The 17,357-nt window shown below is 39.0% G+C and overlaps 1 protein-coding gene across 1 annotated transcript in view; it reads left to right on the top strand.

Moving 5' to 3' along the window:
* The window catches only part of LOC119518027 (ATP-binding cassette sub-family A member 3-like), a 230,794-nt gene that overhangs the window by 74,140 nt on the left and 139,297 nt on the right, over nucleotides 1-17,357 (top strand). Inside the window, exon 12 of the mRNA XM_037815122.1 lies at nucleotides 15,720-15,849. Coding sequence (XP_037671050.1) covers nucleotides 15,720-15,849 — 130 coding nt within the window. The remainder of the gene's footprint in view (nucleotides 1-15,719; nucleotides 15,850-17,357) is intronic.

Here is a 17,357-nt window from a genome sequence, read left to right as displayed (position 1 = left end):
TAGAAAGGTGTTGGCGTAAAGGCCATTAAGTGAACTAGAAGTGAAAAGTGACAGGTTTTAAAGGAGTTAGGACAGGTAGGTCATGTTCACTTAAGAGAGAATACACGCAGTAACATCTGTTTGACTGAGGATTACATCCACTTGTGGCTTTGGTCCAGGCTTATAATACCATACCTATTGTCTACCTGGAGCTTGGTGTAATGGTAGTGCATTTAGTGTTAAATTTATACATGTGACACCCCACATGAATAAAATTAACATTCCCTTCTGGAGAGGGGGCCTGGGATTAGTGATGTGGGATTGCAAAGATGATGTGTGGAACACCCAGAGGCTCATTATGAGGTCCTGCTCTAACCCTTTTTCACAGGAGCTCCAAAAACCCCAGCCACCATGGTGGCATTATCCACTGCCAGGGCCAATGGACAAGGAGTGACAGTGTGGGTGGGTCTTCTTGCAGAGGAAGTAGAAAGTTACCTGACTGCCCCTTTTCTGGTAGAAGGACACCAGAGTGGTGGCTCAGGTCACCACAGCTTTAGTTAAAATTGGCCTAGCAGTGAGTAGCTGATAAACTGCTGGGCACAAGGATCATGGGTTGGCATTAATGCTCTGGATGATTTGCAGCAGCATCTTAGTCCAACCTTTTAAGGTGTGATCAGGTGTTAGTGATTTCTGCTGTATGTTCCACTAAACTGGCAGCTATTGAATTGTAGGGTGGGGAGGTTCCACTGAATGTTATTTTTCTCCACTCACTTTTGTATTTCATGGCGGGTGAAGTGGTCATTGTCAGTAGTGATGGGGAGTCTATATATTACACTTAATTTTGGTAATCTCTGGATGATGGCTTGCTGAGCTGCCCTCTTTGCTGGGAAGACCTGTAGTAAGTCTGTAGCTGTGTCCACACATACCAGAGCATATTTTTGTTCTTCTTATACCTGTAAGGGGCTGATGTAGTCTATTACCATCTAGTGCATGGCTGGTTTGCTCATGCCAGTTGTCCTCATTGATGTGGCATGGTCCATGGTCACTGCATTTGGCATGTGGGCACTGGTTGCAAGCCGGTAGGATGTCCACTATTTCAACAGCAGTCTCATCTCCTTTGCGAGGGCCCATAGGGCCTTTTGTCCTTGGTGATCCCCCTTACCATGTAACCATACAGTGATGTGGTCTACTGGCACACCCTACAGGAATCCCAAATGAGCTAGTTGATCTGCCTCTGATTTCCCAGAGGAGTTCAAGCAGTACATGCGGCTACATGAAAAACAGTCATGCCCATTCTTTTTAAATGGGCTGCAATTTGTTTCTATAGTTCCTATTCCCATAAGGATTATTTAAAACTGTCCGATTTTGACTCTCTCATTGAGACAGCCATGTAGTCAGGCCCTTGTATAGAGCCCAGCTGGCTTCATGCATAAGCACCAGTCAAGTGGATCGTAGCCTGGCCCATTGACTGCTCTGCCCTATTCCATCTTCCATCCAGATGTTGTCAGTACTGGGCTGTACTGCAACACCTGTCCAGGTGCATGGATTGCCCTTAGCTGACCTGTCAGTATAAGAGATGCTATCTGGAATGGGCCCTATTCCTTCCTTTATATTCTCAGGCAAAGCTAAGGGTCTGGACACAGTGTCATCACTGGAGTGTGGGTCAAGGCATAATTTTGTTCAGTTCCCGATAATCCACCATCGTCCTCCATGAACCATCGACTTTCTTACAGGCTGGTCTGGGTTATTAAAGAGGCTTTTGGCCAGCTGGATAATGTTGACACAATGAGGTTCTTTGATGGTGTCCCCTATTTCTTTGTGTTCCCCAGGCAGTTGGTATTACTTTGTGGCCACCGAGAGGCATGGAACTGGTAGTTTAACCCACTTAGCCCAGCCTTGCATTATTGATTTAGTTAGCCACACCCATAGGTGAAGTTCACCTGCTGATGTTGACAAAGTTAACTGAAAAGATATCAGTGCAGAAGATGTATTCGGATATAGGGGCTATGCAAACAGCTATGTAAGCAGCATAGCTTTGGGGAAGTAATCTGCCAGTTTGCTTCGTAACAGAGACCTGCCTCACTGCATCTTTACTGACCCGCTCCTGTATCCATCAATAGCCAGCAGGGGCCCTTGGAAGGAAATTGCATTACCTTAAATCAGGAAACATTCTGCCCCTAAGTATCCCCTAGAGCTAAAACCTTCTGTTTATTTTGGGGAGAACAATGGATAGTAAGTTCAACAGAGGCTTCCCTTGACTGACAACCACCTATCATGTGACTGTGAGGGATTAGACCCTGCTGAGTTAGTAGAACTAAGAGCAGAGTTTCACCAAAAGGGAAAAGAATCAGTTTACGGTTGGGCTTTGTACAAAACAGTGCACAGCCGGGTGTCTTCTGATTAAGTAAATACTCCCTTTTTCCTTGAGGCTCGATCAGGGCCCTTGGAAACTTTTTGTACTGTTCCCAGGAAACAGGGGGAGGGGGAAGCAAGGTTTGCACATGAGAAAATATTTGCCTTACACTGTCCATGTACCATTTATTCATTCATTCTTTTGAGAAATTCAACAACTACTTTCTGAGCATCTACTGTGTTCCTGACACTTAGTGATACTGAGGATATAGTTTTGAACAAGGCAGGTAAAAATCCTTGCTTTTAAGGAAGTAGTATGGAAAAGGTCACAGCAGCCCAATTCTCAAACTTCAAAAAAAAACAAAAAAAACTAGAAAAAGATGGATAAGTTATATATATCAGACAGCCATAGAAAACCGTGAGGCCTGTATGATTTGCAATTCCCAAGAGTGAACAACCCTTCTAAAATGAACCTATAGATTACCAGCCATTTCTTCCTTGGAGCCATTTGCTGATTTCTAACCATGGATTGGTTTTCAGGACCCCCAACAATAATTCTACTGGAGTAAAGGGAAATACTTGAGGCTTTTGGTGGTCATGGTGGCTGGTATGACAGATTGAAGCTTGAGGGGGTCCAACCATGTGGCCAGTTTCCCTATGGACATTTCCTGATTTTTGGAGCTCCATGTGGAATGCTGGAAACTAGGCCAAGTATTCTAAAAGACATATTTGTGAACTTGGGGCTCTCAGAACACAAAGTTCCATAAGAGGTAGAGGATCTAACTCAAGCACCCAATTAATTCCCACCCCTCCACTCCCCAAGCCATTTGCCAGACTTGGAGCTGAAATGAGCAGGAGGCTAAACAGCTGTGTCCCAAACATAGAATAGAATCCCTTCAATATTTCTGCAAGCTATTCCATCAGAAACCTAAGAGGACAATACCTGAGGACGAGGAATGAACCGGAGGTGGACTTAGTCTTTCTAAATCTGCAACCCATTCACCCTGCTGGGTCCCTGATTGTATGGAAGTAGTGGCCTCCTTCCACTATCTGTTTAACCAAGGAGAGGGTGGTTGGTGGAAGATAACAGCTAGTGCCTCTGTGGTTATTTTGTACAAAATGTACAGCACATTCTACAAGACGCTAAGTACGTGGATGCCATGAGGTCCTCCAACTTCATTATGGGGTATATCCTTGAAGATCTGAGAGCATGGACATGAATGGACATTTGAACACTGGTGTTTACAGAGGCAGTATTCACTATTTGCAGTGGATGGAGGTTACTTAAGGTACATCAACTGATGAACAGAATGATGAACTGTTGTCACAGGTGTGTCTCTTTACACTCAAACCTATGATCTCTGTTAGAAAAGGCCTGAGCCTTATCATGATGTGATTCAATGGATTTGGGCTTCATCAAGTAACCTCCCACTCAATTAAGAGTATAGGGACAGACAATAGTTTAAAAGTAAAGAGCACTCAAGACAAGAATTCAACTTCAACACATTTTTACTGAAGGAGCACTTAAGGTCAATGTAAAAATTAATGGATACATTACCAAGTCTGGGAGCCCCTGTTCCTCTGGATGCAGCTGGACATGAAATCAGAGAGCACCCCCTTGTTTGAGTTAAAGAAAATTTACAGCATCTTGATTTAAATTACCTTTAATTAAGTCATATTCTATTTTTACATTAAATGATACATCGTGAACATGAGTGACTTTTGAAGTAAAGTGTCTTGATCCATACGTGGTTAAAGATCAAAGGAGGGTGTCCACATTATCAGAGACTTAGCTTTAATGCCTGTAATACTCTACTGATAATATTAATATTAATAAATACTCCTAATTAAGCTATGATTTCTGTAAGAGCAATATAACGTACTTTTACTTGTAGAAAGTCTAAAAATTAGAAAAGATATTACTTGTACTTTTTCCTAATTTGTTTGTTTTCTCATTTTATTCTATGATTAGTTTAGCTATTACATCATATTTATAAACATACATTTGATTAGGACTGTATTCAACCTTGCTGCATTATTTATGACTTATTTATGATTAAAGTAATAGCTGCAGCCCCATCCTGTTTTTATAGAGGACAAGATGGTTACATGTTACCTATATGTAAGAAGGTTGAGAAGGGCTTCTCTGCTTTCTTGAAAATATTCACAACTTTTTTAACTGTTTAGCTTCTCCTTCAGTATAATTTTCTAATATAGGATTTGAAGGATATGAATCATCTGTCCCACTTATTATAGTAAGGCCTTTCCACTTTTTATCATTTGGAAATTATAGTTGAGTATTTTTAGGTAAAAGTTCTGTTAAATATGCTTCTTTATCAGAAGGAATAACTGGTTCTTCACTATCAGAATAGAAAACATCAGGTGATATATGAGAGCAGCATAGAGAGAAGGAGTCAACATCCTCATTATCATATTCCTCAGTAGAAATATTATTCTGCAGCAGTGTAGTGTATGCATACAAGAAGTGAAATTGTGAGACATGCAACTAGGTGAGTGGATCTTGAGGACAGCATTTTGAGTGAAGTAAACAAGAATGAAAAGACAAACATTATAATGCCTCACTAATATGGACTAACTAGAATGTGTAGACTCTGAGAATTGAATCTTAGAGCACAGGTTATCAGGGAGAAGGCTTATTGTAAAGATCCCTAGATTGTAAGCTCTGTGGCAATCACATCTATTCCTGAGTTGTAATGGTTGTCTCTAAATTCTGAGATGTTGAGCTCTTTGTATATAACCTGGTTGGTCTCTGGAACTTTGGGTATCTGTGTGACACCTGAAACTCAGGGCTAGAGCTTGGCAGCTCTGAATGTCAGTATTATCTCATATGGCAGCTGTTAAAACAGCTGAAAAAGAGTTCAGACTTCAATTAGAGACATGAATGAAGAGGATCTGGTTAGGACCAAGGCAAATCAGGCCAAAGTGTAAAGGACAATATTGACTATATTATAAAACTTCAACTTCTGTGTAAGACCAAGGGAAGAGATGTTTATTTGGTGCAGGATCTATATTTTCTGCAGCACACTAAATAATTTAACATGTACAGTCAGTTCAATTACATGGAACTTTGAGTAGAAAGTGAAATGAGGTAGGTATGTACAGGTTAGTGTGAAATCCTGATATGTCCCAAAGTAATTTGAGCAGGGAATAAAAATGTATTTGCAGGCCCCCCTTGGGGAACTGGGGAAAATGTGGAAATATTAAACTTTCCCACATGGGTTATTACTGATGTTCTTGCAAGCATTAAAGGCTGCCAATTTTGTAGGCTGAGACTTCAGTCTTGGGGCTTTCCCTTATGAAGCTTGTTACTGCAAAGGAGAGGCTGAGCCTACTTATAATTCTGACAGTCTCCCCCAGAGAACCTCTTTTGTTGCTCAGATGTGGCCTCTCTCTCTCTAAGCCCACTCATCAGGTAAACCCACTGCCCTCCCACCTACATGGGACATGATTCCCAAGAGTGTAAGTCTCCCTGGCAACATGGGATATGACTCCTGGGGATGAGCCTGGACCTGGCATCAAGGAATTGAGAAAATCTTTTCAACCAAAAGGGGGAAGCAAAAGGAAGCAACATAAAGTTTCAGTGGCTGAGAGATTTCAAATGGAGTCAAGAGGTCACTCTGGAGGGTATTCTTATATGCACTGTATAGATATCCCTTTTTAGTTTTTAGCATGCTGAAATAGCTAGAAGGAAATACCTGAAACTGTCGAACTGCAATCTAGTAACCTTGATTCTTGAAGATGATTGTACAACTATGTAGCTTACTTGGTGTGACTATGTGATTGTGAAAACCTTGTGACTCATACTCCCTTTATCCAATTTATGGACAGATAAGTAGAAAAAATGGGGGCAAAAATTAAATGAAAAATAGGGTGGGATGGGGGTTGGAATGTTTTGGATGTTCTTTTATACCTTTATTTTTTTCTTTTATTTTTTTTGAGCAATGAAAATGGTTAGAAATTGTGTTGATGAATGCACAACTATATAATAGTACACTATGGATGATTGTATGGTATGTGAATATATCTCAATAAAACTGAATTAAAAAAAATTTATGGCACACATAAAAAATTACCAAACCTTTGAAGAGGCACAAAATAATGTCCAGTAACCAAGGGTAAAAATAGACAACAGAAGTGGACCTACAGATGGTCCAGACATTGGAGTTAGCAAAGATTTTAAAAGAGCTGTGATTAATATGTTAAAGAAAAGACAAGATAAAAATGATCAAAAAGGATGAAGGTATTGAGGACATCAGCATAGAAATAAAATAATCAAAAAGGTATAAAGATTTGAAAAACATGATTAACCAATATGATCTGATTGACTTATTTTATTCAACTAATGCAGAAAATACATTTTCTCCAAGTGTATTTTGGAACATTTACCAAAAGAGATCATAGGCCAGTCATAAAGCACATCTGCACATAAATTGAAATCAAATGGAGTGTCTTCTCTGTCTACAGTGGAATTTAACCAGGAAGGAGTAATAACTAAAAACTCCCCTAGTTTGTGGTCAAAGAGGAAATAATAATGGAAATTAGAGAATATTTTGATGTGATTGATAATGAAAATATAGCATATGAAAACTTGTGGGTTTCAACTAATGCAGTGTTTTAGACAAAGATGTATGTATAAATGCATGTATTTGAAAATCATTAATCTAATGTTCCGTTTCAAAAATCCAAGACAGAGAGCAAATTAAATCTGAAGAAAGAAGGAAGGCAATATAAAGAAAAATTAGAAATTTAAGAAAAAGAAAGTATAAATAAAATAGAGAAAATCAACTTTGTCATAAGTTGGTTCTTTGAAAAGATCAATAAAATGAATAAATCCAAAGATGATATATCAAGAAAAAGAGAAAACACAAAATCACTGCATGATTTTTCAAATTTATACATAGAAAATCAAGGGATATGTGTAGAATGTAAGGATGTGGGTTACTGGTTACTGTGGAAGGAACATAAAGTTGGATCAGACTGAATTTATTGATATGGGTCAACTAAGCAGAGATTCTGGATTAAATGTTGTAGCTTGAGAGGTTAGAAAGGACTCTGAAAGTTTGTTCTGTGTTGGCTGAAGCATGGACCAAAACATGACCTCTATTACCTGATGTTAAAATGTTAGAACTGCTCTGGTATAAATAGGTGAGTGGATCCAAAGGACACACCTTTTATATGTCCTGTAAGGAGTAAATTTGTGAGAACAGTTCAGTGGTGATGATGGGACCCTGGGTTGGCAGGAGACATGTGGCAGCACCTAATTGACAGAGAGATGGTAGGCATGGCTAACATAATGAATGACAGAGGCAAAGCAGTAATTAGAATAGTCTGACTCTCAGAGACCTATAGTATTGTCTGCTTGATCATGGAGTACCTAGAAGTGAAATAGGTGGGCATTCTATTAAATTCTTCCTTGATCTGTATAAGCAGAAGGATTCTAGGTTAAGTGAACAAAAGTCTAACTTGAAAGTCAAAACTTCTCAGGTAAGGTAGGGATACAGCAGTAGAGCAGGGTATCTATACAGCAAGCAGCAGGGGATCTAATTGTCCCCTAGGTATTGCCCAAATGGTGTTGCCCAGGGTGGGGGTGAGTGGTTCTACCTCCTGTGTGTCAAGAGTAATTCCAGGCTTGTTTCACTGTGCTTTTAGCAAAGTTTATGCATGGCAGTTGGGAATGCCTCTCTCCAGATTGTGGTGGGTGACTTGCCTGACTTACTGAATGATGAATGGACACAGGCTGAGGATGGTCCCAGATTTGGTGGTCCATGTAAGGTACTCATCAGTGTTAAGGGAGAGGTGACTGAGCTCTGGATTTGCTATGAGGGAGACTGGAAAGGTGAAAGATTCAGGTGAATGTTCCTTTGCTGTGCGTGGTAATGTTAGGGTACCCACGTCTGTGAAAACTAGTAATTGTGTGAGGTGTGAGTGCATATAAGAGCAGAGGTAACAGTGTTTCTATTGGTGGTCTCATTTGTTGTGAATTTAAATCTGCTATAAGGCATGAATTTAATGTGAATAGGGCTTTTGTCCATTTAGGAGACTACTGACCTCTCTTAATGGCCTCTGTTTTAAAAGCCTATTATGTCTTTCATTTATCTGTCATGGATGTGGACAGTAGGGCAGGTAATAAACCCAAGTAATGTTATTTTGTAATGCCCATTGTTGAGTATGTTTTATGTTGAAGTGGGAGGCTTAGTCTCTCTGTATAATTTGTAGACTCACACAGACTGTAAAGCTATTTTATTTAACACTTCAATTACATTAGCAGAGGTTGGTAGTTCAGACGGGTGATCTAATAGAAAGCTTGTATAGGTATCTACCATTATTAAGACATATTTAATGGCTCTTGCCATTAGAAAGACAGGCCCAGTAAAGTCTATTTGTCAATTTTGATATGGCTCTTCTCCTCTGTGAACTTCTCCTCCCATGCAGTATACTGGCCAGTGTCTAGATTTCTGGCATGTAGCAGAGTCCCTGATGGTTTTGTGCAAATGTCTTTCTGATGGGTTGACTCCTCTATTAACAATCCATGTAGCCTCATGAAGCCCAAATATCTTGACCTCTTGTAAGCCCACTGATAGAAGGGATAATGTGGCTCATTGCAGTATTCTTGGGACTCCCTCCTTCATGAGGCTCACCTGCTTTGGTCGTTTGGTTATTTCATCAACTTTGGCACTGTATCGTGTCTCCTCCATGCCTTGTTTGGTCTGATCTGAGGTGTGGTGCAGCAGGATGGGCAGAGTGGGAGCTAATTTGGCAATTTTCCCCCACATCTCTCTATCCTCAAACCCCTTGGCCTTGTATTTTGCAGCCCTGATTTTGCAAAAATCCTGAACAAGTAGTCAGTCCATTAACCACTGCCCAGGAGTCAATAAAATGTGAACCTTGGGAAAGTGCTGAGGGCAGATTCGGTTGCTAGGAGTATTGCATGCAGCTCAGCCCATTGGTTTCTTTGCTTTATTCCCATGTGCTTGCTCCATCATTAAAGATTACATTTTTATACAATGTGTGTTAGTTAACAGAATTATACAGTTATTGTTTTATGTGTTTACTCTTTAAATCATATTGAAAAGAAAGAGAAGTTAAAAACAAAAAAATACAATAATATTGGCATTTATTTTTACCCATGCGGTTACCTTTACCAGGGTTCTTTATTTCTTCATATGGCTTCGAGTTACTTTCTGGTATCCTGTCATTTCATCCTGAAAGACTCCCTTTAGCATTCTTTGCACCACAGTTCTACTGGTAATGAGCTCTTTCAGCGTTTGTTTATCTGGAACTATCTTAATGTCTCCTTCCTTTTTTGAAGGATAGTTTTGCTGGGTATAGAATTTTTTGTTAACAGCCCCTTGAGGAATGGCTAAACCAATAAAATGTACAACTCCAAATTTTTGAAGGGCAGGGTCTTCACTGCCCATCCTAGCACTGGCAAGCTGCTCCAGGAATGTGGCCATCATCTCCATGGCAGTGGCAGGAATGCAGAATGGGGGATGGTTGCTGGTTCATGCATGCAGCTCTCCTGTTGAAGTTCAGTAGCTTCTCCCTGGTTGTTATCAGTGATCAGATTCCAGAGTTCTAAAATAGTTGATTCTTATTGTTTTTAAAGTTTAGTGGTTATATCAGTGGAGGGACCTATCCCTGCCACTTACTACCCTGCCGCAGTGTATTCCTTTTTAAAAGTAGTAATTCTACTGTCTCATGAGTAGTTCAGTTACCTTATAACAGAGTATTACCAAATGTTCCCACATCATTGTTATTATTCATTTCACTTATTCATAAGTTATAATCATGCATTACATTATTACTGTTGCTACTTTGAACAGTTATTTATTAGATCACTTAAGAATAAGAAAAAAATAATTTATTTTACATTCATTTAGTCCTTTTTCAACACTCTGCCTTTCTTTATGCAGATCTGAGTTTCTGACCTTCTCTCTGAAGAACTTCCTTTTCACCAAAGAACTTGTTTTAACATTTCTTGCAACTCAGGTCAGTTGCAGATGAATTCATTCATTTTTTTTTTTTTTTGGTCTGAGAAAGTCTTTTTTTTTTTCTCTTTCACTTTTGAAGGATGATTTCACTGTACGTAGAATTCTAGGTTTTTTTTTTAAATTTCAACACATTAAATATTTCACTCCACCATTTCTTGCTTGCCTAGTTTCTGAAAAGAGATCCAATACAAATATTATCCCTGTTCCTGCTTGGTGTTTTCTGAGACTTCTGGACATATGGTTTACTGTCTGTCCTTAATACTGGGAAATTCTCAGCCATTATAATGTCAAATATTTCTTCTGCTCCATTCTGTCTTCTCCTTTTGGCATTCCTGTTTTAAACGTGATATTTTTTGAAGTTCTTAGGTATTCTGACCTTTTTTTTTTTTTTCGTTTTATTTTCTCTTTGCATTTCTATTTATATCTTTTCAAGCTCACTGATTCTTTCCTTGGCCATGTCCAATCTACTGATGAGTCCATCAAGACATTCTTCATTTCTGTTTCAGTGTTTTCGATTTCTAGTGTTTCTTTTTGATTCTTAGAGCATCTGTCTCTCTGCTTACATTTCCCATCTGCTCTTGTATGTTGTGTCTTATTCCTTTAGAGCCCTTAACATATTAACCATGGTTATTATAAATTTCCTATGTGATAATTCAAAAATCTGTGTAATATCTGTGTCTGGTTTTGATGCTTGGTTTGTTTCTTCAGACTGTGTTTTTTTTTTTTTTTTTTTTTGCCTTTTAACATACTTTGTAATTTTTTGTTTAAAGATAGATATATTGGGTAATAGAAACTGAGGTTAATTTGGCTAGGAGTTGGGCTCTATTGAAATGTTTGCTGTAGCTCTGTGTGCCAGAGTCTTCTATTCCTTTTAGTGTCCTAGTTTTTGTCTCCCTTATTGCCTTGGTTATTCCTAAGAACTCCTTTAAAATAGATTCTGAGCCTTATATTATATTCTAAACCAGCTCCAATCACTGTTTATTTACTGGAGTACTGTTGATGTCCTTGTAAGGTGTTGGGAAGGAGGAGAAGCATTCTATAATCCTATGATTAGGCTTCAGACTTTTGGTGACTTTGGACTGTCACCTTCACCTGTGTCTCTGTGTGTGTGTGTGTGTATGTGTGTGTGTGTGTAAGTATTTAATAGACTTTAGTTTTTAGAGAAGTTTTAGGTTTAGGAAACAGTTTAGGAAAATTGTACAGAAAGTACAGGGAGTTTTCATGTGTCCCCTCCCCACCAACTCCTCCCACACAGTGTCCCCCTATTATTAATATCCTGCATTAATGTGGTACATTTGTTACAATTGATGGACCAGTATGGATACTTTGTTATTAACTGCAGTCCATAGTTGACTCTTCATGTGGTACAGATCCATGGGTTTGGACAAGTACATAATGTCATGTGTCCACCATTACATCTTCATAAAGAATAGTTTCACTGCCCTAAAAATGCCCAGTGCTATTCATCCTCACCATAATACCCTGAACCTGAGGGAACCACTGATCTTTTTTATTGTCTCCACAGTTCTGGTTTGCTAAAGCTGCAATTATGAAAAATACCAGAAATGGATTGGCTTTTATAAAGGGGGGTTATTTGGTTACAAATTTACAGTCCTAAGGCCATAAAAGTGTCCAAACTAGGGCATCAACAAGAGGATACCTTCACTAAAGAATGGCCAATGGCATCCAGAACACCTCTGTTAGCTGGGAAGGCATGTGGCTGGCATCTGCTGGTCCTTTGCTCCCGGGTTGCATTGCTTTCAGCTTCTGATTCCAGTGGCTGGCTTTCTCTCTAAGTGTCTGGGAGTCCTCTCTTAGATTCTCTGGGACAAATCTCTTAGCTTAGCATCTCCAGACATTCTTCTGTCTGTATCTCCAAGCATCTCTAAGCATCAGCAAGTGTCTAGGTCTGTGTTGGCTCCTAGCTTCTCTCTTAAATACTCCAGTGAAGTGATCAAGACCCACCCTGAATGGGCAGGGTCCACACCTCCATAGAAATAATTTAATCAGAGGTTGTACCCTAATCAACAGACTAATAAATCTGCCTCTATAAGATTGCATTAAAGAAAATGGCTTTTGGGGATGTAATATATCCAAACTGGCACAGTAGTTTTGCCTTTTCCAGAATATCATATAGTTGGAATCATACAGTAGGTAGCTTTTCTTCAGGCTGCCTTCTTTCACTTAGCAATATATATTTAAGGTACCACCTTGTCTTGGCTTGATAGCTTATTTCTTTTTCTCATTGAATAATACTCCATTATATGGGTTTGTCACAGTTTGTTTATCCATTCAACTATTGAAAGGTATCTTGGTTGCTTACAAGTTTTGGCAATTATGAATAAAGCTGCTGTAAGCATTTGCATGCAGGTTTTTGTGTAGATATTAGTTTTCAGCACATTGGGTAAATAATTAGGAGGGTAATTACTGGATTGTATGGTAAGCCTATGGTTAGTTTTGTAAAAAACTGCCAAACTGTCATCCAAAATGGCTGTACCATTTTGCATTCCCACCAGCAATAAATGAGAGCTCCTGTTGCTCTACACCCACACCAGCATTTGGAATTGTCGGTGTGGTGATTTGGAGCTTTTATATACCCCCGAAAAGTTCATGTTCTTTTAACCCTGTGGGTGTAGACCTATTGTGGGTAGGACCTTTTGGTCAGGTTATTTCAACTGGGATGAGACCCACCCCATTCAAGGTGGGTCTTAATTCTTTTACTGGAGTCCTTTATGAGAGCATAAGGGACAGAAAAAGCCAGAGAGAGCCTAGAGAAAAAGCCCCACAGGAGCTGAGAAAGGAGGCCACTGAAGCCAGAAGCTGAAGGCAATGCTGGGAGAGAAAGACTGGTACACGCCGGCCATGTGCCTTCCCATGTGACAGAGATGTCCCAGATGCAGGCAGCCTTTCTTCAGAGAGGGTATCATCCTGTTGATGCCTTAATTTGGACGTTTTCATTGCCTTAGATGTAAATTTTTAAACTAATAAATCTCTGTTGTAAAAGCCAACCCATTTTTGGTATATTGCATTTCAGCAGCTTAGCAAACCAAGCCAGTCAGTTTTTTGGATTTTGGCCTGTGTAGTGGTATCTTGTTTTAATTTGCAATCCCCTAATGGCCTGTAATGTTGAGCATATTTTCACATGCTTGTTTGCTATTGATGTATCTTCTTAGTCTTGCTTGGTCTCTGCAGACTGTTTTTTTCTTGCTTTTTGGAATGACTTGCAGTTTTTGGTTAAAGGTCAGACATGGTGTATTGGGTAACAGGAACTAAGCTAAATAGGCCTTTAGTGTGAGGTTCTATGTTAATCCTGCTAGAAGTTGGGCTGTATTTAACGTTTGCTGTAGCTGTAGGGGCCAGAGTCTTCTATTTCCTCTAGTGTCCTTGTTTCTGTCTCTCTTGTTGTCTTTGGGGTTTCCTAAGAATGCTTTCTTAAATAGAGCCTCAGCCTTGCAGCTCTTTCAGCTCTAACCCACTCTCTTACACTGGAGCCCTGTTGATATGATGGTGAAGTGTTGGGGAAGGGAAAGCATCCTATAACCCTATGACTAGGTTTCACTCTTGTGTTGGGCCTGAGACCACGTGCTATGATCTTCACAAGTGATTCTCAGCTTTCCTCCCTCCTTAGGTGAGACAGGAAGGCTTAAAAGGGGCTGGATTTTGGTATTTTCCTCCCCGCACAGACCTGTAGCTCTGGCAAAGTAGTTTCTCTTGAGATCAGGCCTTTGTTCTGGAAGACATAATGCTGTGGGCCGTATTTCAAAATGGTTACAGCCTTCATTCCTTGCCTGAAGCATGAGGGGCATTTTCTCCAAATGCCGTGATCTTTACCATGAGAACCTGGTTGGGTTTGTCTACCCAGAAAAAACAAACTAAGCTGCAAGGCAACAAAGGCATTTATGTGAGGTCTTAGAATTGCAATTCGGGGAGCACATATTCAGGTTGGGACCCAAATTGTGTCCCATCTTGGTATTTCCAGACAAGTGTTTTTAAAGAAAAAGACGATTAGACGAGTTGTTTGTGTTGGTAGATATTTGGGGTACTCCAGCTGTCCTTCAGGTTAGATAGTTAATGGAATTCTTTATCTCGTGGTTAGTTTTATGGTGACCAGATGTCCTTGAGGTTTTAAGGAATATTGTTGCTTGAAGCTTCACATACTTTGTCAGTTTGTGATATCTGGCTGATATTTGCTTAAGAATAATCTCCAGAATGACCTCCCAACTCCATTTTAAATCTTTTAGCCATAGTAACTCTATGAAAATGAGGCCCTCTTCTGCAAGCTTGGACCTCCAGGAGTTTTTTTAAATTGTCAAGCAAGTCCACACTCTGCCTCCGGCAATTTGACATTTGCTGCTTAATGGCTCCCACCAGCTATTGGGTCCTGCAGCTTCTGCCTCAGTAAACTGTAATTCTCTGTATTTGCCTGTCTCTTCAGTTTTTGGGACTCCATGACCTCAGTTCTCTAATGGGTCAAAGAAGAGCTGTTGATTTTCAGTTTACTCAGCTTTTTTCTTGAAGTAAGGATGAGAGTGATGACTTCTAAGCACTTTACATGCTGGAGCAGACTGTAGTTTTTTTTTTTTTAGTCAATTCTTTAAACATGCTGAATTTTGGGTTTTAGCTTAAAAGTATTTGACTTCAGAGAGCATTATATGACAATTTTATATGAAGTGTCACTCTTTACTAATGTCTAATCACTTCCATGTTTTTGCTTTTTGCCTGTTTCTTTTACTAAATACATCTGTTATGAGAGCAGGAATAGTGTCTGTCTTGTTCATACATATATTGACAGTATCTTACACATAGTGGGCACTCAAGAAACGTTTGCTGAGTGAACGAATGAATTAGCAGTGATTGGTGACTGATGAGTTTTAATAGATGAGGTAGAGAGAGATGCCTAAGATAAGTGAGTCCCAAGTCTCTGGCTTGTACATCTTGGTGGAGAGTGATGCCATTCTTCCAGGAAATGAACACAGCAGGTGTACATTTTCAAATGTGAAAATAAGTAGTTTGAAGTGCACATAGGTCAACCAAATACAATGGGTTCCCAGCAGACAACTCTGCAATTTAGGAGAAATACACTGACTGGAGCATATTGTGTCATTATCAGTGTCAAGATAGTAATTGAAACAAAGTGGGAGTGGATGAGATTATTCAGGGGGAGTTTATGTAGACCTACCAAGGGTGTCTACATGTATTGTGCTTCCAGATACTGATCCTTTTCACAATTGTTTTCTTTTTTAACACTTTGATTTTTCCACCTCTTGAGATTGAGGATATGGTGCTTTCTCGTCTATGGATAACTATTATGAGTGCTTGCCCTTCACAATTGATATAGATAAGATATAAAAATAGTATTTTTTTTTCTTTTTGTAGGAATTCAAACTGAACAATAATACCATAGTAGCTATACAAGACTTGAATTTGAATGCTTATGAGGGGCAGATCACTGCTCTTCTAGGACAGAATGGAGCAGGAAAGACTACCACTTTATCCATTCTCTCAGGTATGTATTCAGGATCACCTTTGCACAGATATTGTGAATAAAGGTAGAGGCTTTTGTGTACTGTCTTGATGTTGGCATCATTGTCATTTAAGTGATACATACAGTTGCTGATTAATTCACTCTCTTTTTAAAGTGCAAATAATCAGTATTTATTTCTGTTCTTGGGTGGGTAAATTTCTCACTTCACAGTTCAGTCCTCATTGGTCAAGCAAGGACTCTCTTAAATTTTCATTCATTTATTCCTTTATTTATTCATTAATTTCCTTTTATCTTGTTTACCTTTCTATACCCCTATCTTCATCAGCAAACATTATAATTTGTTCAATGTGCATTGTTTTCACTGTAAAATGTCTAATGTTTTCTTAAGAATATATCTTTTTATAGTTATTATGAGGATTTTCAAACATACAGCCATATTGAAAGAATTGTTCATTGAACACCCATATACCCTCCACATAGATTCTACCATTTTAACATTTTACTATACTTACTTTGACACCTATCTATCAATCCATTTTGTAAGCATTTCAAAGTTAATTGTAGACAGCAATACATTCCCTTCTAAATACTCTATCATGCATATCATTAAACTTTTTTCTGTGGTTATAAAATTTCATTATAATGAAATATATACTTTTAAGTGTACCTTTGCCAACTTTTGACTTATGCATACACCTGTGTAACCTAATTGGCTATCAAAATAGAGAACTTTACCATCACCCCAGAAAGCTCCCTTATAGCCCAGTTAATCCGCTTGTAATTTATTACATACAGTATATTTTATTTGAAGCAATAACTTCATTCATTCATTCCACCAACATATATTAATATGCCAAGTATTGGGATAAAAACTGAGAATTCAGTGGTGTGCACAAGGTTCTTACCTTCAAGAATCTTACGTTTGGCCGAGGATGCCGATGGGTAAATAGAAACTTGACAACATGACTTGAGAAGTAAGAAAATAGTGCTTAAGTACAGGGTGATGTCCTACCACCTTGAAGGGGCTCCTAATCCTGTTTCAGGATGTAGGTAAAGGGGAATTAAAATCTAATCTGAGTTTGAGTAAGAGAAAAAATGAACTGTGGAGAGAAGGGGAGATACATATTCTAAGGATATTTGGTGCCCAGTAGGCAAGAGGACAGGGAATATTGAATGGCTAAGAGAGAAAGAATAAAAATGACAAAAATGAGAGTAGAGTGTCAAGTAAAATCAGGGCTGAATTTCCCATTATGGGTCAACTAGAGGTAGCCTTACCTTTGAGGCAAGGAGTGCAGCAAAGGCCAGGCAGTCAGGGGAAGCTGACAAGTCTGTCGATTTTCTATCAATTCCTGTATGTCAATTCCCTCTAAACCTTAGTTAAAACTACTCTGTTAGGAATTACTTCCTAAAAAATGCCACATAATTCTTAGGTGAATCATTGTCATTGTTGTCATCATCCTAATATCAACTGTCATTTATTAAACATTTCTACATATATTATCTTGGAACATACTCCATGTGTTATGTGC

The sequence above is a fragment of the Choloepus didactylus genome, chromosome 21, assembly GCF_015220235.1.
Source record: "Choloepus didactylus isolate mChoDid1 chromosome 21, mChoDid1.pri, whole genome shotgun sequence".
Taxonomy (NCBI): Eukaryota; Metazoa; Chordata; class Mammalia; order Pilosa; family Megalonychidae; genus Choloepus; species Choloepus didactylus.
This window is presented reverse-complemented; position numbering and strand designations above follow the sequence as displayed.